This window comes from Lagenorhynchus albirostris, chromosome 2, assembly GCF_949774975.1.
Source record: "Lagenorhynchus albirostris chromosome 2, mLagAlb1.1, whole genome shotgun sequence".
NCBI lineage: Eukaryota > Metazoa > Chordata > Mammalia > Artiodactyla > Delphinidae > Lagenorhynchus > Lagenorhynchus albirostris.
The window spans coordinates 77,909,428-77,933,113 of record NC_083096.1 but is presented as its reverse complement, the minus strand read 5'-3'; the positions used below and the strand labels follow the sequence as shown (position 1 = coordinate 77,933,113).

General features: G+C 38.7%; 1 protein-coding gene and 1 non-coding gene across 3 annotated transcripts in view; one reads left to right on the top strand and one right to left on the bottom strand.

Annotated features, from left to right (window-relative positions):
• The window catches only part of ARNT (aryl hydrocarbon receptor nuclear translocator), a 62,551-nt gene that overhangs the window by 26,398 nt on the left and 12,467 nt on the right, over window positions 1-23,686 (bottom strand). For both annotated transcript variants that reach the window (XM_060139031.1, XM_060139032.1), the window contains exons 2-5: window positions 13,082-13,193; window positions 9,214-9,258; window positions 4,283-4,327; window positions 1,547-1,591 (exon numbers count right to left, since the gene is read on the bottom strand). In XM_060139031.1, the coding sequence (XP_059995014.1) occupies window positions 1,547-1,591; window positions 4,283-4,327; window positions 9,214-9,258; window positions 13,082-13,193 (247 nt within the window). The remainder of the gene's footprint in view (window positions 1-1,546; window positions 1,592-4,282; window positions 4,328-9,213; window positions 9,259-13,081; window positions 13,194-23,686) is intronic.
• TRNAR-CCU (transfer RNA arginine (anticodon CCU)) lies at window positions 21,753-21,825 on the top strand. Its single transcript has one exon. It is a non-coding gene; the product is annotated as a tRNA-Arg (tRNA).

Genomic DNA, 23,686 nt, shown 5'->3' with positions numbered 1-23,686 from the left:
CCCACTAACGCACAAAGCCCTACCTTCTCTATCTGGGTTTGGTGCCAGTACACTGAGCTCATGAGATTTGTAACATATCATCTACTAGAAGTCCCTTATGGGTGCCCAATTTGGGACAAAGCGAACTGGAGAATAGGAGTGAAGTGGACAGGAAGATGTTTAAAGGCCTGAAAACATACAATCTGGATCTCACCAGGGTAAGTGGAACATATCTCCAATACTGACTTCCTCAAAATCCAACAGAGTATCATTGTTAAAAATAATAATCCAGTAGTTTTCAAACTGGATTTCTGAAAAGACTAATAGTTCCTCAGTGTCTTCTGTGGGACTGCTTCAAGGAAAGACCCAAACAACATGCTACATTTCTGTTTTTACTTGAGCAGCTTTGCTTTTGTCTTTTTTATTGACTTCTATTACCACTTAAGGATTCTACTGGAACAAAAGTTCTCTGCCAAAACAAAAAGAACACAACAAATCTAACATAAATCTTTTTTATGATAAGAGCAAACTAAGGTCAAGCAGTTAACTGACTCTTCTAAGGGCTGCCCTCATTCCCAATGAAGGCAATGTTCTTCCCACCATACCACACCAATCAGTTTTATGAAAGTGAAAGAGTTCGTAGGAGACATAAGTTGAAATGGCAGCAAAATGAGCTTGCGGCCCAGCTGAAAGAGGAAATGGTAGGTAAGAGGGGGGAAGTAATAAAAACTGGTACTGGTATTAGTGATCTACCTCCTACTGAGTATCCCAAATCACAGAGACCAAAAAACAGGAAAATTTGGGCACAACATTTTTTCCACAGTATTTCTACATTATCGACAACAGTCTCCAAAGAGAACTCCATAGAGTCTCCTTTACTGAAAAGGTCTCACAACATAGATTGACATTTAGTTACTTTGCCTGAGAAACATAAAATTCAATACTCAAACATAAAGCACCCATTTTCCTAGTATCTGACAGATTTCTGACACTGAAATCCATAAGGCTGATCTTTTAAACAGCCACATCTAGGCTGCTAAGCTTTTCTGGGAAACACAAAAGATTCAATCACCAAAGCAACACCAGTACTGCTGTGACAAAGTAATCTAGACTGTGAGTCTACACAGGAAAACAAGGGTGAGCCTTCTAGAGAGGTGTGGAGTAAATACTGAGGCCTAAAGACTGGGAACTAATTGCAAACACAGATATATTTACTGGTTTTCTGATAAAGGAGTATTTCCCTGCTAAAGCACCAACTGGCACAGCTGCACTGTTTCTGAAAGCTTTTTATTCTGTGAAACTTAGTGCTAAGATAAAGATAAAAAGAGAAATCTATAAAAACTAATAGCAATTTCTTAAATTCCTAAGTAAAGTTCCTTCAACCACCCACTTTCTGATGGGGGAAGCCAAAGTCCCTGTTACACACAAACTTCTAAAAATCTTGTCCTCTCTTGCCACAGACAAGGAAAAACACGAAGAGAAAGAGGAAGAAAAGAGCAGAATAAGAAAAAGGATAGAAAAAGCAGCATGATCTGCTTCATCATGCCAAAAGACACTGTTCTCCTACCTGGCGAGTCTCTCCTTATCCGCAGAGCTCTGCTCATCATCCGACCTAGAAACAGAATTAACGAACTAAGCTAAAAGTAAAATAAAAAGAAAGAAGGAAGGAAGGAAAGAAGGGAGGGAGGGAGGAAGGGAAGAAGGGAAGAAAGAGGAAGGAAGAAAGGAAGGGAGGGAGGAAGGGAAGGAGAGAGGGAAGGGACAGAGAAAAAAGGGAAGGGAAGGAAAGAAAAGAAATAGAACAAAACAGATGGAGAGAAGAGAGGGGAAAATGGAAATATGGACAAGAACCTTGCCTGTAACTCTAAAAAGCCATCTGTTAGGATTAAGAAAAAGTAACTTACAGGACAAAGGTCAACATAAAAGCAAGGCTAATATTCATTATAAATTAACATAATCTGAGCACAGTAAGCCAATCATTCTCTGTAGAAACCAAGGATATACAGTTGGAACAAGAAACAAACAAGGGAATACCATTCTCACACAATGCTCCCAATCTGAAAAGAAAATGATATCCACATATGCTATTCTATAATGAAAAAAAATCAAAGAGTAAATCATGATAAGAATGTCAAACAAGTGATCACAATCTTTCTATAACACACATATAGCACACATGCACTCACAGACAAAATAACCAAACAGCTTCACTGGAGAAATTACATAAATAAAACTAAGAGCTAAGTTTCTGATATATTCCCTATCAATGATTTGATCCTAAAGTAGTAAATTTCGATTCAGTCACTTTCCCATTTCTCTGCAATAAAGCCATAACATTGCTAGATCCTAGTACCAACTCCCCCTAAATTTCTCTGGATAACTAAAATACTATAAGGGTTGGTGACAGCTGAAGAAACAAGGTGTTGGTAGGCCAGTTTATCAGTAATCAATTCCATCTTAAATATATATATATATATATAAAAATATAAAGAGATTAACAATAAATAGAGTAACAAAAAAAGTCTAAGTATGACATAACAGGCTGAAAGACTAGCTATTAAAAATGACAAGTGTAATGACAAGTGTAATGACAATATACGGGAAAGTTTCTAAAAAATGACCAGCAGGAAAAAAAAAAGAGACAAAAAATAACACAGTAATGATAAGAACCATGTGAAAACTTATGCATACTTACCAGAAGAGAAAGAAAACAGTGATATTAAGTGAAGTTTCATGTACATTGGGTTGTTATAATTCCTTAACTACAAATCATTTTTTCAAAAAGTTGGGAAAATTCATTTAAGCTTCTAAAGACCCTCTAACTGAATTCCGAAGGAGGATATGTGAGGTGAACTAGCTTAACAAATCATATCTTAAAGAAATGAGTTCTGGGAATTCCCTGGAAGTCCAGTGATTAGGACTCCACACTTTCACTGCTGAGGGCACAGGTTCAACCCCTGGTCAGCGAACTAAGATACCACAAGCCACACAGTGTAGCCAAAAAGAAAAAAAAAAAAGAAAAAGAAATGAGTTCTTTTGTTTGAAAGTTAAATATCTAAAATTCCTATTACTACTCCTACCCCTACAGATCCATAATCCCTTACCCACTCTAATATTTCCGAGTGAAATACATGAATGTATAAATATTCACATTAAGCAAGACAAATGAAGTCTAAAACAGTTCAGGTCATGTTTTCATAGCTTTTAGGAATTTCAGTCAAGAGACTATGAACCTGTACCACCACCACTACTATTTGATGGCTTCACTTTCTAATGCAGCTTTTGAAAAACTACTCCCCAAATCCCTATTATTAACTTCTCATTTTAGAGATGGTCCACATCCTAAAATGTTTACAAGTATCTACTTCGATAAACAAATTCTTCAAAAACCTCTTAAATTCACTCCTTTCCTACTGTCATTGCCACCATTCTAGCCCAGGCCCTCATGATTTTATCACTGTCTTATTATTTCAATAGCCTCATATCTACCTCCCTGACTATAGTGCTTCTGTTTAATCAGTCCTATATACTGCTACTAGAGAAAAATCCCATATGCATTTTATATATTAGCATCTCATTCAAAGCTTATGATGGCATCTCACTGCTTCAGAGTAGTTTTAAACTACTCTGACTGATATTTCTTAGCCCTCTACATCAATTGTTCTCAATGTATGGGCCCCAGACCAGCAGTATCAGCAATGAATAAATAGTAAATGCTTATTAGTTAAGCACTGGATTTGGGATTATTCACTTTTCTGAGGTGGCTGCAAACTCGATATTTAAAAAACAAATAACTTACTACTTAATAATATAGAATAAACTTTCTAAAAATAAACCAATATTTGACTTGAGAAGGATCTGTTTAATAAAGCAAATTATTTTTCATCCTCTTGACAGATAAACATATTGTTTTCAATAAAAACTCCAGTCTTCACATAAATCATTTCTTTGCTGTTATTTTTAAAAGAATAAAACCATTATCTATACAGATTTTGTAGATCCACTTAATAATAAATGCAACAAAGAAATTCATATTGTTTGTGTTCCTGTGGACACCCAGCAAGCACACTGTATAGCTATCTAACACATACATAAAAACACTGGGTAAAATATACCATTAGTTTGAAGCCGTAAGTCTGAAGCCCTGTTACCCGAACGTAAACAAGTATAATACTAAATTTCAACAGCTCTCAGAAGAAGAAACAGACTGGATAGAGAAATTAACTCTCACTGAGATAAAATGAAAACTCAGTATTTTTGAATTGCCTGGTCCCACGACAAGGACCAAGATGCTCTACATTACCTGGCAAACCGCTCCTTATCATTAGACATCTGATCGTCATCACACCTGAAGGAGAAAAAAAGGGGCTTAGTCCAAGGCATTACACTTGTTATATCTATTTCACTCTGAAAGGAAAACTAGAAAGGGGTAAAAAATATTCAACCAAAAAAAGCCAATGAAAAGGCATCACAAAACAACAGAGATAATAACAGCATCCCACAGAACTTAAAAACCCATGCCTATTATTTGTCAGGGTTCTAATGTGTCCTTTACTCTTACTTATCAGACACTCCAAAAACAGATGATGATCTCATGAGGGCACAGATGACTACCCTGTCAACACCACTGAGGTTAGGGATTGTTTTGTTTTTGCTTTTCATTAATTATGGCAAAAAACGTGTAACACAAAATTTACCATCTTAACCATTTTTAAGTGTACAATTCAGTAGTGCTAACTACAATATGTTCACACTGTTGTACAAAATATCTCTAGAACTTTTTCACCTTGAAAAACTGAAATTCTATAGCTACTGAACACCATCCTCCCACTCTCCCTGCCCCCATCCCACGCCCAGCTCCTGGCAACCACCATTCTACTTTCTGTCTCTCTGATTTCGGCTGCTTTATTTAGATCCTCATATAAGTGAAATCGTACAGTATTTATCTTTTTGTGACTGGCTCATTTCATTTAGTATAATGTCCTCAAGGTTCATCCACGTTGTAGTATGTGATAGAACTTCCTTCTTTTTTAAGGCTGAATAATATTCCACTAGCTGTATATACCACACTTCTTTATTCATTTGTCAATGGATATTTGGGGTGCTTCCACCTCTCAGCTACTATGAAAAATTGGGCGGTGAACATGAGTGTGCAAATATCTCTCCAAGATCCTGCTTTCAATTCTTTTGGATATATCACCAGAAGTGGCACTGCTGGATCATATGATAATTCTGTTTTTAATGTTCCTCCAAAGTGGCCGCACCATTTTACATTCCCAACCACAGTACACAAGAGTTCCAATTCCCCCATATCCTCACCAACACTTGTTATTTTCCGGGTTTTTTGATGGTGGCCAGCCTAATGGCCTACTCATTGTGGTTTTGATTTACATTTCTCTGATTAGTGATCATGAGCATGTTTCCATATGCTTTTTGGCCATTTGTGTATCTTCTTTGGAGAAATGTCTATTGAAAGTCCTTTGCCCATTTTTTAATCAGGTTTTTTTTTGTTATTGAGTTGCAGGAGTTCTTCAAGTATCATGGAAATTATATATTTTTTTTTTTTTGTGGTACTCGGGCCTCTCACTGTTGTGGCCTCTCCTGTTGCGGAGCACAGGCTCTGGACGCGCAGGCTCAGCGGCCATGGCTCACAGGCCCAGCTGCTCCACAGCACGTGGGATCTTCCCGGACCGGGGCACGAACCCGTGTCCCCTGCATCGGCAGGCGGACTCTCAACCACTGCGCCACCAGGGAAGCCCGCTACAAACTTTTAATGAAAACAGTGATCTAAGCTGAAAAAAGAGACCTATAATTTACATATTAATTTTGTTTGTTTTAATTTACTTTTGGCTGAGTTGGGTCTTCGTTGCCGTGCACAGGCTTTCTCTAGTTGTGGCAAGCAGGGGCTACTTTTCGTTGCCGTGTGTGGGCTTCTCACTGTGGTGGCTTCTCTTGTCACGGAGCACGGACTCTAAGCACACAGGCTTCAGTAGTTGTGGCACATGGGCTCAGTAGCTGCAGTGCACAGGCTTAGTTGCTCCACAGCATGTGGGATTTTCCCGGACCAGGGCTCGAACCCATGTCCCCTGCACTGGCAGGTGGATTCTTAACCACTGCACTACCAGGGAAGTCCTTTCATATTAATTTTGAATCTCAAGAATGAATCTTGCAGATATTTGCTACTCAAAGTGTGGTCAGTGGACCAGAAGCAGCAGCATCACTTAGGAATCTATTAGAATGCAGAATCTTGGGTACTACCACAGACCTAATGAATTATAATCTCTATCTTATCAAGAACCCCTGGTGGATTTGTATATGCATTTGTTTGAATTTGAGAAGCATTCTAGATACTAGCAACTCTAATATTGTACCTAGAATTTCAAAGCCTTTATATTCTTAAAAATTATTTTATGGTCTCTCTCTCTCTCTTTTTCTCTCTTACTCCTCTTCCTCTTCCTCTGTTGTGTGAGGACACAACAAGAAAGCAACCATCTGCAAGCCAAGAAGAGAGCTCTCACCAGAGCCCAACCACGCTGGCACCTTGACCACAGACTTCCAGCCTCTAGAACTGTAAGAAAATAAATTTCTTCTGTTTAAAAAAAAAAATTATTTTATAGATGTTGTCTGGAGAATATAACAAAATGACACTTGGGACTTCACTGGTTGCACAGTGGTTATGAATCCGTCTGCCAACACAGGGGACACAGGTTCGAGCCCTGGTCCCGGAAGATCTCACATGTCACAGAGCAACTAAGCCTGTGCGCCACAACTACCGAGCCTGCACTCTAGAGCCCACGAGCCACAGCTATCAGTAGTTAGTTAGTTAGTAGAGCCCGTGTGCCACAACTACTGAAGCCCGCATGCCTATAGCGTTATATATAGCCTATATCTCTCTGCTGTCTGTGCTCTGCAACGAGAAGCCACTGCAATGAGAAGCATGCGCACCACAATGAAGAGTAGCCCCCGCTCGCCGCAACTAGAGAAAGCCCACGCACAGCAATGAAGACCCAATGCAGCCAAAAGTAAATAAATTTAAAAAATGAATTTTTTAAAAAAATGACACTTGAACAAAGTGATGAAAAGAGGTAATAAATTACAGCTTTCATCCACCAAGGAGATTTAATATTGATTTACAGATACAACGCAAATAAGACTTTCACTCATTGACCAAAGTGGAGAATTCCAATTAAAAAAAAAAAAAAAGTACTGGGAATTCCCTGGCGGTCCAGTGGTTAGGACTCCATGCTTCCACTGCAGGAGACATGGGTTCGATCCCTGGTTGGGGAACTAAGATCCCACAAGCCGCGAGGCCAAAAAAAAAAAGTACCCATGGTCAAATAAAAAAAATTGGTGATGCCTCACTTGGGCATAATGACCTACTTGGTAAGATGAATTATGAAAACCTTTTTTTTATGGTTGAGGAAAAGACAAATAAACCTTTTTAAATTTGCATATAGTCTGTGACTACCAGATTTTGTGGAAATGGAAGCAATGACTCAGGGATAGAGCTAACTGATAGGTATAAATAAGACTAGTGGTTACCCCTATCTCATTCATATGCACAACACAGTTCCACTAACAGTATTTATCATTATAATTAGGGATTCCTAATTGGAGGAATTCCCAATGGAACTGTATGAAAAAAGTCTATTCTTGAACAGAAATTGAAATCTCTACCCCTCTTCACATTTGTTGACACTCATTAAGTCTAAAGAGCTCTCCTGGAGAATTGCTTTCTCCAATATTTTGCAACTATCTCTTTATGGTGGCCAAGCCATGGTTGTTGTTTTCAAGAATATATGGCAGTGTTCCGCAACTAGGCAGTAGCTAGAAACACAAGCTTTCACTTTAAACACTGCAAAAACAACAACGATATTAAAAAAAATACACAGATAGATGTAACTGACTAAGCATTACAAAACTAAACAATGGCAAGCAATTTACAATATGGGCATCCTCTGTGTAAAAACAAAAACTGAGGAGACAGTGTGTGTATGTGCACACATATATGTGCATTTAAATACACTTACATATGCACTGAATATTTCTGGAAGGATACTTAATAAACTGGAAACTATAATTGTCTAAGGGGAAGGATTCTGAAGGTCTGAAGTGAGGGAAGATGTACTTTCATTACATATAACTCTGCACTGTTTAAAAATTTTGCAATATAATGTTTATATTTCTTTTAAGAACTTAGTTAATAAAACAAACAAATAATGAAGCCTGGGCACTCACATGATAAAATAAATTGTTTAAAAAATAGGGCTCCTTTATTTATTTCTCAAATATTTGTTATTCTGCAATGTAGACACTACCTAGGTAATATTTTCAAATTTGAAAAGAAAAAAGGCAGGTTGCAGTCAAGGTTATCTTCCATTCTTTGACTCTTATTGCTTTCCTTACTTAAAAACAAAGCCAAGTGACTGGTCTTAAGCAACAATAAAAATTTCCCTTTTCTGAAAAAACTCCTTCATCAATATACTGAAAAGTCCATTTTCAGTTCTCCAGAAGATTCACTACTCAAAGATACAAATTCCAATTCCTGCTCTGTAGGAGAAGTCAGTGAGTATTAGAGGGCATGAAAGATTAGTACATTAATGACCCCCAAACTAATTACACCTTGCAGTATTCACTACCTGGTATAGCACCATCCTGTACTGAATCAGGACTCAGACATATGACTTGCTTTAGCCAATGGGACAACAGCAAACGTCAATCCAAAGCAATAGCTTGATAAGCATTCAGACTGGGACCTGCCCTTTGGATTGCAGCCATCACCATGTAAAGACACTCAGTCTGCCCTCCTTAAGGATAAAAGACCACAAAGAAAGAGATACCCAGCCTTATCAGCTGAGTCCAGTTCCCAGCTGACAAGGCAGCTGAATGCAGTCTTATGAGCGAGTCTAGGCAAGATCAGCAGAATAACCATCTAACCAATCCACAGAATTGTGAGAAATAATAAATCATTTTTCTTTTTAAGCCACACAACAATAGATAACTGACACAGAGGGTCTTGTAAATTCTCTGCTCTCCCCTCATTGAGCTCTTTCCTCTGGAGCTATTACCAGAATGCTTGAAAATTTTATGGGGTATAATGTAATAGGTAACTTTAGTTTTAGGGTGAAGCACTCTCCTTAGGCCTAAAGACAAAAATATTATGAGTCAGAAATATAAAGATAATGAAATAATTTTTAATATCAGAAATCTAGAGGAAGTTTTTTAAGATCTTACCTCAAAAATTTACTGTTCCCTTCTCCATCATCATCAAAATCCAATCTGGGGAAAGTAAACAAAAAATATTATAAGCCTATTGAAAATGCAGAACATTAAAAAAATTAAAATTCTAAATCTACAAGCTATCTGAACACCCACTCAGATGGAAGAAGGAAAAGAGGAAGTGGAATAAGTAAAGGTATATTACCTCTTCCTGTTGTACCAAACTGGGCAAAGAAATTAGCCAATCAAAAGGGAATACCGGGGCTTCCCTGGTGGCGCAGTGAGAGTCCGCCTGCCGATGCAGGGGACACGGGTTTGTGCCCCGGTCCGGGAAGACCCCACACGCCGCGGAGCGGCTAGGCCTGTGAGCCTATGCTCCGCAACGAGAGAGGCCACGACAGTGAGAGGCCAGCGTACCGCAAAAAGAAAAAAAAAAAAAAAGGAATACCTATTGCTACCTTTCATTTTCCTAGGGTAGCAATCCACCTTTGCCAAAGTTTTATATCACAGTACAACCTCTACAAAAGGAGCAGGATCAACTCAAAAAGACAAGAAAAAATTAATATGAATAATTCAGGACTGTTTTTCATTTCTATAGTCTGCCTTAGGCTATGTTAAGCTCTCTGAAACATCTCTCAAAACAGTGATGTTCCATAGGGAGTGATTTTAAGACCTCTGGAGGTTGGCTGGTTGGTTGGTTGGTTGCTTTTTGGCTGCGCTGCACAGCTTGTGGGATCTTAGTTCCCAAGGGACTGAACCCAGGATTGAACCCGTGTCCTCAGCAGTGAAAGCGCGGAGTTCTAACCACTGAACCAACAGGGAATTCCCCCAAGGTTGTTAAATGATGTTTCTCTCCTTCATTCACCTAATGAACAAGTAATATATGCTACATTCCGGATACTGTGCTAGATGAGGTGAAAACAAAAGACTTGCCCTCAAGGGATTCTTTGCCTAGACAAATAAAATATACAAGTGAGAATGAGAAAGCTTCATATGGAGAGCACAATCAATAAGCTTTAAATGTTTAGTAAAAGCAGAGGTGACTTTCATTTCAAGGGATTAGGCAAGATTATAGGTAACAAGATAGGCCAATCTCCTATTAATCTCTATACTCCATTAAACTAAAACATTACTCATGTTACCACCTTAACCCAATGATCTTGGCATCTCTACTACTGTGATAACCTGATATTATGGGCCTCTAAATGGGTTATATATGAAGTACATAGCATCAACCCTGGAAGTGTCCATTCTTCTTCCTCTCTGTAGCCCCAGATCACCTGTCAAAGTCTACCTATTTACCCAATAACTCCACTTCTAAGAATCTATCCTAAAGAAATAACTCAGAGAAAAAAATTTATATACAAAGATATTCATTAAGCATTATATATAACAGCAAATCTTCAAAACAGTTTAAATGTCCCAAAATAGCAATTAAGTACATCCCCTCTATGTAAGTATTTTAAATTATGTTTCTATAGCATATGTGACAATATGGAAAAAAGGTTATTGTATACAATTAGGTGAAAAGACCAGGCTATATAAACCTACATAATTATATGATTATAACTATTTAAAGAAATCTACATATAGAATAAAGAATGAAGTAATTACACTAAAAAAAACTGATGGGAGATGACTTTGGGTAGTAGGATTATTGCTCTTTAGTCTTTTCTATATTTTCCAATCTTTCTTTTAAAAAATGTATATTTATTTTAATATATTTTCCTGATTATCAATAAAACACACTTCAGAAAATCTAGAAATAACTAAAAACAAGAAAAAATAAATCACCCATAATCCCATCACCCATACATCTGATGAGTATCCTTTCAGTTTTTTTGCTATGCACACATGTTATTTATATATTTTTTTCTGATAGAGTTGGTATATTACATACACTGTAACCTTTTTTATTTCATTTTATTCTTTTTTTAAAATATATTTTATTTGTTTATTTATTGGCTGCGTTGGGTCTTCTGTTGCTGTGTGCCTTTCTCTAGTTGCGGTGAGCGGGGGCTACTCTTCATTGTGGTGCGAGGGCTTCTCATTGTGGTGGCTGCTCTTGTTGCAGAGCACAGGCTCTAGGCGTGCAGGCTTCAGTAGTTGTGGCACACGGGCTTCAGTTGTTGTGGCTCGTGGGCTCTACAGCGCAGGCTAAGTAGTTGTGGCACATGGGCTTAGTTGCTCCGTGGTATGTGGGAGCTTCCGGACCACGGCTTGAACCCGTGTCCCCTGCATTGGCATGCGGATTCTTAACCACTGTGCCACCAGGGAAGCCCCTGTAACCTCTTTTCTCAATATACTGTAAACATTTTTCTGTACCAATACATATTTGTCACTTTTAATAGCTGTACATTTTCAATACAACTTTCTCAATCAATCCCCTAATTTTGATAATACTGCTTCTAATTGTTTGCTATTATATATAACCACAACACTGTGTTTAAGAGAGTAGACAATAAAAGCTAACCTCCCAAGGTTCATATCATAGATCTTCCACTTATTAGCTTCAAAACCTTGGGTAAGTTACTTATTCACCAGATACCTCAGTAAATGAGTTAAAATGTATAAAGCTCTTGGAGACATAGCAAGTCTTAATATGTTACTCATGTTAACACCTTAACCCAGGGATCACTCTTTCATTACTACTGGTAAGAGGAAACTTAAAGACTAGTTATAACACTAGCTACATAATTATTAAAAGCAAAAGAAAGAAAAAGAAATTCAATACTTTAATACTTTAAAAAGTAGGTAAAATACTACCCATTCTTCCAGGCCTTTCTAAAGCAACCTCTTTTCTGAAGCCTTTCCCAATTTCTAACAACCAATGGTGGTATTCCCATACACTGAAACACACAGCAGTGTATCTGTTCCTTTCTTAGCAAACCTGGCATATTCTATCTTGAATTATATTTATGCATGTAGTGATTATCCCTTTCAGAACATAAGCAACTAAAAGACGAAGACTGTGCCTTATTTACCTTTGTATCCTAGTAGCAATCGGCACAATGACTTACACTAATGAGGCATCTAATAAATAATTTTGGAACTGAATGGACTCTAGGTTCCAAGCAAGGCAACATATCAATAACTTAAAGGAGACATATTCTACAGTTCAGCATTCTCTAAATTCAGAAAAGTAAAAAGCCTACCAGGGACTTCCCTGGTGGCACAGTAGTTAAGAATCCACCTGCCAATGCAGGGGACATAGGTTCGATCCCTGGTCTGGGAAGATCCCACATGCCATGGAGCAACTAAGCCCGTGCACCACAACTACTGAGCCTGCGCTCTAGGGCCCGCAAGCCACCACTACGAAGCCTGAGCACCACAACTACTGAAGCCCGCGCGCCCTAGAGCCCTTGTGTCGTGACTATTAAGCCCGTGTGCTGTAACTACTGACGCCTACGCACCTACAGCCCATGCTCCACAACGAGAAGCCACTGCAATGAGAAGCCCATGTACCACTACTAAGAGTAGCCCCTGCCTGCTGCAACTAGAGAAAGCCCACGTGCAGCAGCGAAGACCCAACACAGCCAAGAAAAAAAAAAGGCCTACCAAAAAACTTTTGAGAATGCAGATACAAAGTTTAATGAAAGCAGTGAAATTTTCTCAGCAATGGTGAAATCTTTGGGCTTAGCCAGAGTCCTTTACCTCTTAGAGATTTTTGTTTTAAAAAACAAAATAAAACTGCTTGTAAGAAACTAAGATAAAGACATCAATTCCATACAAAGAAAAATCCAGGGATTAAAGAAAGTTATCTGATAGGAGTGTAGTAAGTAGCCAGAAGAAGTGAGAGGGTTAGGAATAGATGGTTCAGCGACTAACAAAATCAGGCTGGTTTAAAGGAGAGACGTTTGTAACATAGTACACTCAAACTCACCCTGGTCGCCGCTTAATAGCCCTCTGGACAATGGCTCCTCCACCTTGAATCCCAGGCCCAGGGTTTCCAGAGGCAATGGCTGGACCCAGTGATGGTACATCTGATGTCATTTCTGTCAGAGAAGAACAGAAATACAGATTTTAAAAAGATTGTTCTTGCTTATCATCATCATCAAACTGGCTAGAAGAAAGGCTCAAGCTATGGATAAAATCTCAGGAGTTTGCTAGAAAACCCAAATGCTCACGTCCAGGCTGCTTTTCTTGAATTCTTACCCTGAGAAAAGATTTCCCTACACTTCAATTCCCCCAACTTCATACAGTTTGGAAGAGGTAGCACTATATTCTATAGCCTTCTCTTTTAAAAGCTGGTAATAGTGACATAATATTAATCTAAAACACACACACAAATTGGTTTACATATTTCACTAATGCAACAAATATACATAACTTAGCTCCTCTGATTTATTTTTTTTGGAAAATACAAAAAAAACCCAAAATTTAAAAAATCACCTAAATTCCAATACTCAAAAAAAACTATATAGAGTAGGGACTTCCCTGGTGGTCCAGTAGACTGCGCTCCCAATGCAGGGGGCCCGGGTTTGATCCCTGGTCAAGGAACTAGATCCCACGTGCTGCAACGAAGACCCAGTGCAGCCAAATAAATAAACAAATGTGTTTTTTTTTTAAGTTGAGCTCATTTTATTTCTTATTTTTTCCCTCAGATTATATACACCTATCTCTCTGATCAAAAACAGGCACATTTGGTCATGGCTAATTATGTTCCAGAAAGCCTGCTACAATTTTTGCTCCCACTAACAGGATACGAGAGTACCTATTTCTCTCACCAGAACTGCATATTATACTTTTTAATTTCACCAAACCTGACAGGTAAAAATGGTACAGTATTTGTTGTAATTCTTGTATCTTTTTACATTAGTCATCTGAAATCAATGAGTTGACTTTTCATATCTTTAATATTTTTATACTGAATATCTTTTTCTAATGAATTTGTAAGATCTATCAGTATATAAAGGATATTAAAGGATATCAATATATAAAAGATAATATATGCCTGTTATGTATTACAAATATTTTTTCATCACCTATCTTAGCCTTTAAATATATAACATTTCACAATTTTATGCTGTAAAATTTATCAGTGTTTTCCTAAATAATTCCGGGATTTCTGTCTTACTTAGGAAAGCTCCCCACCCTCGAGATTATTTCTATGTTTTCTTATACTACTTTTGTGTTTCACATTTAGATTTTTAATCCATATGGAATTTACTACTTATGCCTACCTGGCATAAGGCAGGACTCTGATTATTTTCTTATACATGGTTAGATAATTATTCTAATATCATTTATGGGATAATCCATCCTTTCCTCACTTATCGGAAATGACTCCTTTACTACTTTACTTTTACTTTACTACTTTACTTACTTTACTTTACTTTTAGGTGTCTACAAATAATTGATCTCTTTCTATACTTTTATTCTGTATTAATATATTTTCCAGCTCCTATGTCAATACTGAACATGTTTGATAACTACAGCTTTATAGTACATTTGAATTATCTAATAGGAAAGTCCTCCATTCTCCATTAATTTATTTTACAAAATTTTCTTATTAAATGTCATATACTACTTCTGCTTCAGCCAAAATTAAATAAATAAAATTTTTAAAATTCTTAAAAATTAAAAAAAAAGTTTAAGAGATGAGTGGGAAATCAACACATTCTCTGATGATGGAAAACTAAGGAGGATTTGTCACCAGCAGACCTATAGCTAAACAGGGACTTCCCTGGTGGTCCAGGGGTTAAGAATCCACCTTCCAATGCAGAGGACGCGGGTTTGATCCCTGGTCAGGGAACTAAGATCCCACATGCTGCAGGGCAACTAAGCCTGCGTGCTGCAACTTCTAAGCATGTGGGCCACAACTAGAGAGCCCACGTGCTGCAAACTACAGAGCCCACGAGCTCTGGAGCCCGCACGCCACAACTATAGAGCCCACACGCTCTGCAACCCACGCGCCACAACTACAGAGAAGCTCGCGCGCCACAACGAGGAGTCCGCACTGCAGGGGAGGATCCGGTATGCCGCCAACAAAGATCCGGCATACCTCAACTAAGAGTCAACACAGCCAAAATAAAATAAATAAGTATTAAAGAGAACTTAAAAGAAAAAAAGAAAATCAGCAAAGATATAGAAGTTCTCAATGATACCTCAATCAACAGGGTCCAATTAACATTTATAAAAACACTACACCCAACAACAGCAGATATACATTCTTTTCAAGTGTCCCCAGAACATATACCAAGATAGACCATATCCTGGGCCTTTAAACAAACCTCAACAAGTATAAAAGAATTGCGGGAATTCCCTGGTGGTCCAGTGGTGAAGAATCCGCCTTCCAATGCAGGGGATGCGGGTTTGATCCCTGGTTGGGGAACTAAGATCCCACATGCCACGAGGCAACCAAAACTGCAAGCCACAACTAGAGAGAAGCCTGCGTGTCACAACTACTGAGCCTGCATGCTCCTGAGCCCACAACTAGAGAGAAACCCACAACAAAGAGCCCGCACGCTGCAAGGAAGACCCAGTGCAGCCAAAAATTTAAAAAACAAATAAATAAAATAATCATAGATTGGATTCTCCAACCACAGTGGAATCAAACTATTTAGAAATCAGTAACAGAAAGATAACAGGAAAATCTCCATTCACTTGGACATTAAATAACACATTTCTAAATAATCAGTCAAAGAGAAAGTCTCAAAGGGAATAAAAAGTACAGTGAACTAAAATTAAAATGAGGGACTTCCCTGGTGGCGCAGTGGTTAAGAATCCGCCTGCCAATGCAGGGGACACAGGTTCAAGCCCTGGTCCGGGAAGATCCCACATGCCGCGGAGCAACTAAGCCCGTGCACCACAACTATTGAGCCTGCACTCTACAGCCCGCAAGCCACAACTACTGAGCCCACCCATGTGCCACAACTAGTGAAGCCCGTGTGCCTAGAGCCCGTGCTCCACAACACGAGAAGCCACTGCAATGAAAAGCTCACGCACTACAACAAAGAGCAGCCCCCACTCGCTGCAACTAGAGAAAGCCCATGCATAGCAACGAAGACCCGTCACAGACAAAAATAAATAAATAAATTTATTTTTTAAAATTTTAATGAAATTACAAGATGGTAAAATTTGTGGGACACCCCAGAAGCTATAGTCATTAAAATGCTATATTAGAAAAGAGGAAAAGTCAAATAAATCATCTAAACTTCCACCTCAAGAACCTAGGATAAATAAATGCAAAGCAAGCAAAAGGAAAGAAATAATGGAAAACACAAAATAATAAAATTTTAAAACAGAAAAACAATTTAAAAATAAAACAAAGAATTCTTTAAATAGATCAATAAAATTGACAAACCTCTAGCAAGACACACAACACACAAACTACCAAAATCAGGAAAAAAAAAAACCAGGGATATCACTAGAGACCCTGAAGAAATCTAAGAGATAATTAGGAATACTAAAACTTACACACATAAATTTGACAACTTAGACCAAAAGGATCAATTCCTTAAAAAATACAAACTAAAACAACTGTTCAAACACAAAATAGTTGATATGAATAGCCTCATACCTATTAGAAAACTGAATTCATAATTTAAGCACTCTCAAAAAAAAAAAAATTTAGGTCTAGCTGATTTAACTGGAGAATGCTACCAAACATTTAAAGAACAGCAATGCTACACAATCTCCTCCAGAAACTATTTGAGGAAGGGGACACTTACCAATTCATCTATTGAAGCTAGTATTACCCTGATACAAAAACCAGACAAAGACAGTAGAAAAACAAAACAAAAACTAGAGATCAATGTTCCTCATGAAAATTGAAGCAAAAATCCTTAATAAAATATTAGTAAATAAAATTTAGCAATTTTAGCAAACAGAATTTAGCAATAGCTAAAGAACTATACAACGTGACCATGTGTTTTATTCAAGGGAAGTAAACTGGTTCAATACTTAAAATCCATCAACATATTAATTGGCTAAGAAGAAAAATAACATGATCATATCAGCCTATGCATAAAAAGTATTTGCTAAAATTCAATATCCATTCTGATAAAAACATAGAAAAATTAAAATAAAGTGAAACGTCCTCACCTTGATAAAAGTATCTACAAAAAGAAAGAAAAAAAAATACTGCTAATATTATACTTAATGGTGAAAGACAATGTTTTCTCCCTAAGATTTGGGAACTAGGAAAAAATGTTCACTCTCATCACTTATTTAAACATAGTGTGGGAAGTTCTAGCCTGTGCAAAAGTGCAGGAAAAGGAAATAGAAGGCATACAGATCAGAAAGGAAAAAATAAAACTGCCCCCATTTGCAGATTACATGATTGTCTTTGCAGAAAATCCTAAGGAATCTACCAAAACAAACAAAAAACCCTCCTAGAACAAATAAGTGAATTCAACGAAGTTGCAGTATACAAAATAAATATACAAAAATCAACTGTGTTTCTATATAGTAGCAATTAACACATGGGCATCAAAATTTAAACTATAAAACCATTCATAACCACTTCAAAAAAGAAAAAATATTTAAGTGTAAATCTATCAAACAGGCACAAGATTTGTATGCTGAAAGAATGCTGATCAAAGAACCAAAGACCTAAATAAATGGAGAGACATACCATGTTCATGGATTGGAAGACTCAACAAAAGATGTTAATTCTCTTCAAACTGATAAACAGGTTTAATGCAATTCCTATCAAAATTCTACCCAGATGTTTCTGAAGATATACACATGACCATTCTAGGGACTTCCCTGGTGACACAGTGGTTAAGAATCCGCCTGCCAATGGAGGGGACACAGGTTCGATCCCTAGACTGGGACGATCCCACATGCCACGGAGCAACTAAGCCTGCAAGCCACAACTACTGAGCCCATGTGCCTCAACTACTGAAGCCCACATGCCTAGAGCCCGTGCTCCACAACAAGAGAAACCACTGCAATGAGAAGCCTGTGCACTGCAATGAAGAGTAGCCCCTGTTCGCCGCAACTAGAGAAAGCCCGCACACAGCAATGAAGACCCAACACAGCCAAAAATAAAAAAAAAATAATGGTAAAAAAAAAAAAACTAAAAAACTAATTGTATTAAAAAAATGTTTTTAACTAAAAAATTTTTTTAAAAAATTAGGGCTTCCCTGGTGGCGCAATGGTTGAGAGTCTGCCTGCCGATGCAGGGGACATGGGTTCGTGCCCCGGTCCGGGAAGATCCCACATGCCGCGGAGCGGCTGGGCCCGTGAGCCATGGCCGCTGAGCCTGCGCGTCCGGAGCCCGTGCTCCGCAACGGGAGAGGCCACAGCAGTGAGAGGCCCGTGTACCAAAAAAAAAAAAAAAAAAAAATTAAACATGGGTCTCCCCTGGTGGCGCAGTGGTTGAGAGTCCGGCTGCCGATGCAGGGGACACAGGTTCATGCCCCGGTCCGGGAAGATCCCACATGCCGCGGAGCAGCTAGGCCCGTGAGCCATGGCCACTGAGCCTGCGCGTCCGGAGCCCGTGCTCCGCAACGGGAGAGGCCACAACAGTGAGAGGCCCGTGTACCACAAAAATAAATAAATAAATAAAAAATTAAACATGACCATTCTAAAATTTATACAGGAAGGTAAGTAAACTATAATAGCTAAAGCAAAGAAAAAGTGGGAGAAAAATCTACCTGAAAGACTTCTAATATAGCTATAGCAATTAAGACTGTGTGGCCCTGGCAAAGGGACAGACACTTAGATCGATGGAACCCAGAAACAGACCCACACAAATATGCCCAAATGATTTTGACAAAAGTGCAAAAGCAATTCAATGGAGGAAAGATAGCCTTTTCAACAAATGGTGCTAGAGCAACTAGACATCTATAGGCCAAAAAATGAACCTTGACCCCTTATACAAAAATTAATCAAAATGGATCATGGACTTATATGTAAAGTGTAAAACTATGTAACTTTTAGAAAAAACCACAGGAGTCGGACTTCCCTGGTGGCGCAGTGGTTAAGAAGCCACCTGCCAGTGCAAGGAACACGGGTTCGATCCCTGGTCTGGGAAGATCCCACATGCCGCAGAGCAATTAAGCCCATGTGCCACAACTACTGAGCCTGCGCTCTAGAGCCCGTGAGCCACAACTACTGAGTCCACGTGCCACAACTACTGAAGCCTGTGCACCTAGAGCCTGTGCTCTGCAACAAGAGAAGCCACCACATAAGAAGCCCGCGCACAGCAACGAAGAGTAGCCCCCGCTCGCCGGAACTAGAGAAAGCCCACACGCAGCAATGAAGACCCAACGCAGCCAAAAATAAATAAATAAAAATAAATTTAAAAAAAAATAGGACAAAATCTGCAGGATCTAGGGGCTAGTCAAAGAGTTCTCAGACTTGGTACCATAAGCATGATCCACGAAAGGAAAAACTGGTAAACTGGACATCACTGAAATGAAAAACTTTTGCTCTATGAAGGACATCACTGAAATGAAAAACTTTTGCTCTGTGAAAAGACTGAGAGAGGATCAAAAGACAAGTTACAGAGTGGGAAAAACATTGCAACAAAGGACAAAGGACTTCTATCTAGAATATAAAAAGAACTCTCAAAACTCAACAGTAAAAAAGCAAACAGTCTTTTTTTTTTTTTTTTTTTTTTTTTTTTTTTGCGGTACGCAGGCCTCTCACTGCTGTGGCCTCTCCCGTTGCGGAGCGCAGGCTCCGGACGCACAGGCTCAGCGGCCATGGCTCACGGGCCCAGCCGCTCCACGGCATGAGGGATCTTCCCGGAACGGGGCATGAACCCATGTCCCCTGCATCAGCAGGCGGACTCTCAACCACTGCGCCACCAGGGAAGCCCTACACTAGTAATTAGTTTCCTTCTCTTACTGCATTATTGCAAGGGTTCTTAATCTGTGTGTCAATGGATAAAATCCACCGGTAAACTTGGATGAAGAACAATTTTCTTTCTTTACTTTCATTAATCTCTAGCTGAAATTTAGCATTTCCTTCAATCATGAAAGTACAGTATAACAGTAGTTTTAGCAGTATCTGTGATTTTGTCATCAATAAAATCAGATATCACATGACAGTTATTACAGATATCTAGAATTACTGTTACATTCAATACTACTTTGAGAATATGGCAATTATTAGACTTGTCACTACATCTTATTTATTGTGTTAGTAAAGAAGAAACATTAATTTTTGTATTACAAATTTGTAATTTTTTATATTCTGATAGCTATATTTTTAATAGAATTGATTTTTCAAAATACTATGTAGTGTTATTTACACTCTGAACAACATTCTCTGGGTTCAACAGGGAGAGCAAGCTGCACGCCAGGGTGATCTGGGGGCCTAGGGACCTGCCCCACCAGCTCACCAGAGTTTCCTCCCATGTGCAAGTCTTTCTGCCCCTCACCAGGGTCTCCAACTTGGCCCAGACCAGAGAAGGTTTTTATTTAGGAGTGGATGCAACACAAAAAGTGTGATAAGAACTTTTGAAGCCTCGAAGCAAAAGTGTTACTCCTTGGCTTTACAGTGAGTGCATAGATAATCAGTGATAATAATGACTAATTTTTTTCTATGTCTTCACTGTGTGCCAGGCACTGTGCTGGGCAACTTGTGTGCCTCTCATTTATTCCCACAATGACCCAATGAGGTTGAAGAAGCGTTCAACAGATGTCACCAGTCATAGGGGTCCACGTGATACAAAAGGTTAAGAATCTCTTTATTTACTCACTCTTTTTTTTTGGCCATGCCATGCAGCTCATGGGATCTTAGTTCCCTGACCAGGGATTGAACTCAGGCCCACGGCAGTGACAGCAAAGCACCAAATCTTAACCACTGGACCGCCCAGGAATTCCCATATTCTGATTTAATAGTCTTTTTTTCTTTAAATCAGGAATGGATTTTTAAAAATCAGAAACAAATGTTTTTATAAAGCATTTATTGATACAATCATTTTTCCCCCTTTAGTTTGTTAACGACCCAAGTATATAGGTTTTCTCAGGGTGACCAATCCTTGAGTTCCTGGAATAAATCTTGCTCAATAAATTGTAGTGGGCTGAAGAGTGTAAAAATGCATGTCCACAGAGATGCAGAATGTGACCTTACTTGGAAATAGGGTCTCTGAAGATATAATTAGTGAAGACGGAGATCATATTGAGTTAGGATGGGCTCTAAATCCAATGACTGCTGTTTTTATAAACGTAATGAGACAGACATTTGGATACAGAGACTGGAGTGATGTGTCTACAACCTAGAAAAGAGGGAGCCTAACCAGCCAATATCTTCATTTCGGACGCTGAGTCTCCAGAGCTGCAAGAGAATAAATTTCTGTTGTTTTAAGCCCTCTAGTTTGTGGTAATTTGTCACTACAGACCTGAGGACCTAATATAATAATGATGTATGATTCTTTTAACATACTCTGGATTTAACTTACTAAGATTAGCTCCTTTTAAATGGAAGAGGAACTCAGTGTGATGTTAAGTGTAGCACAGTTAAGGAGTATTCTTAGTGCACTGAACAAAAGCACCTTCTATTAAAATCATAACTTGACAGAAATTACAGAAAAATAGTAAATATTTTAGTCAACACAGTCTCCCAAATTTATAGAAAAGGTACTTCTCGGGACTTCCCTCATGGTTGAGTGGTTAAGACTCCGCACTCCTAATGCAGGGGGCCCAGGTTCGATCCCTGGTCAGGGAACTACATCCCGCATGCTGCACCTAAAGATCCCGCATGCTGCAAAAAAGATCCTGCACGCGGCAATGAAGATCCCACGTGCTGCAACTAAGACCCAGCACACCCAAATAAATAAATAAATAATTTTTAACTAAATGTGACTTCCTTTCCTGAAATAGGAGAAATAATATAAAACTAAGTCATTGAAAACATGAATGAGGAAAACAGAAATGATAAAGGAAGCATTAAAAGTTGAACAGATAATGAAATGTTCAAAAAGAAATGTTGGTAACAATAATTCATCATATTCCTACCTTGTATAAAATATGAACCACTTTGGATGTGTTTTCTTTTTTTCATAAACCTATTTATTTACTCTTTTTTTTTTTTTTTTTGCGGTACGCGGGCCTCTCACTGTTGTGGCTTCTCCCGTTGCACAGCACAGGCTCTGGACGCGCAGGCTCAGCAGCCATGGCTCATGGGCCCATCCGCTCCGCGGCATGTGGGATCTTCCCAGACAGGGGCACGAACCTGCATCCCCTGCATCGGCAGGCCGACTCTCAACCACTGCGCCACCAGGGAAGCCCTATTTACTCATTTTTATTTTTGGCTGCGTTGTGTCTTTGCTGCTACACGCGGGCCCTCTCCAGTTGTGGGGAGCGGGGACCACTCTTCCCTGTGGTGCACGGGCCTCTCATTGCTGTGGCCTCTCCCGCAGCAGACCACCGGCTCTAGGGGCAAGGGCTCAGTACTTGTGGCTCTCAGGCTCTAGAGCGCAGGCTCAGCAGTCGTGGCACACAGGCCCAGCTGCTCTGCAGCATGTGGGATCCTCCCGGGCCAGGGATCGAACCCATGTACCCTGCACCGGCAGGCAGACTCCCAACCACTGTGCCACCAGAGAAGTCCTGGATGTGTTTTTTAATATTTTACTTATTATTCCTAAAACCTACCTCCAAATCATATTTATAATAAACTGCATCTAAACTCAAAATACAAAACCTCTTTTATGCATGTCTTTTGTTACATGCCCAAGCATTATAACTGCCTTTAATACTGGATAAAGAGAGTACTCAAATACTCACCATTAAAATGTTGATGCATCACAAAGCTACAGTAATCAAAATAGTGTGACACTGGCATAAAGACAGACACATAGACCAACAAAATAGAATACAGAGCCCAGAAATAAAACCTCACATATACAGTCAAATGATTTTCAACAAGAGTGTCACAACCGTTCAATGGGGAAAGGATAATCTTTTCAACAAATGGTGCTGGGAAAACTGGATACCTGCATGTTAAAAAAAATGAAGTTGTATCCTTCCTTACATTACCTCATATACAAAAATTAACTCAAAGTGGATCAAAGATCTAAACGTAAGAGCGAAAAGTATGCAACTCATAGAAGAAAACAGGGAAAAAGCTTCATAACACTGGATGTGGCAATTTCTTTGATATATCAAAAGCACAAGCAACAAAAGTAAAAAATAGATAAATTGGACTTCATCAAAATTAGAAATTTTGTGCATCAAAGAACACTGTATCAACAGAGTAAAAAGGCAACCCACAGAATGGGAGAAAACAGTTGTGATCCATATGTGTGATGAGATTAAAATCCAGAATACATAAAGAACTCCTATGACTCAACAACAACAAAAAAAGACAACCTAATTAAAAAATGGACAAAGGACTTGAAGATACGTTTCTCCAAAGAAAATATACAAATGGCCAATAAGCACATGAAAAGATGCCTAATATCACTAATCATTAGAGAAATGCAAATCAAAACTACACCAAGATATCACCTCACACCCATTAGAATGGACACCATGAAAAATAAAAAAAATAATAATATGTGTTAACAAGGATGTGAGGGAATTGAAAC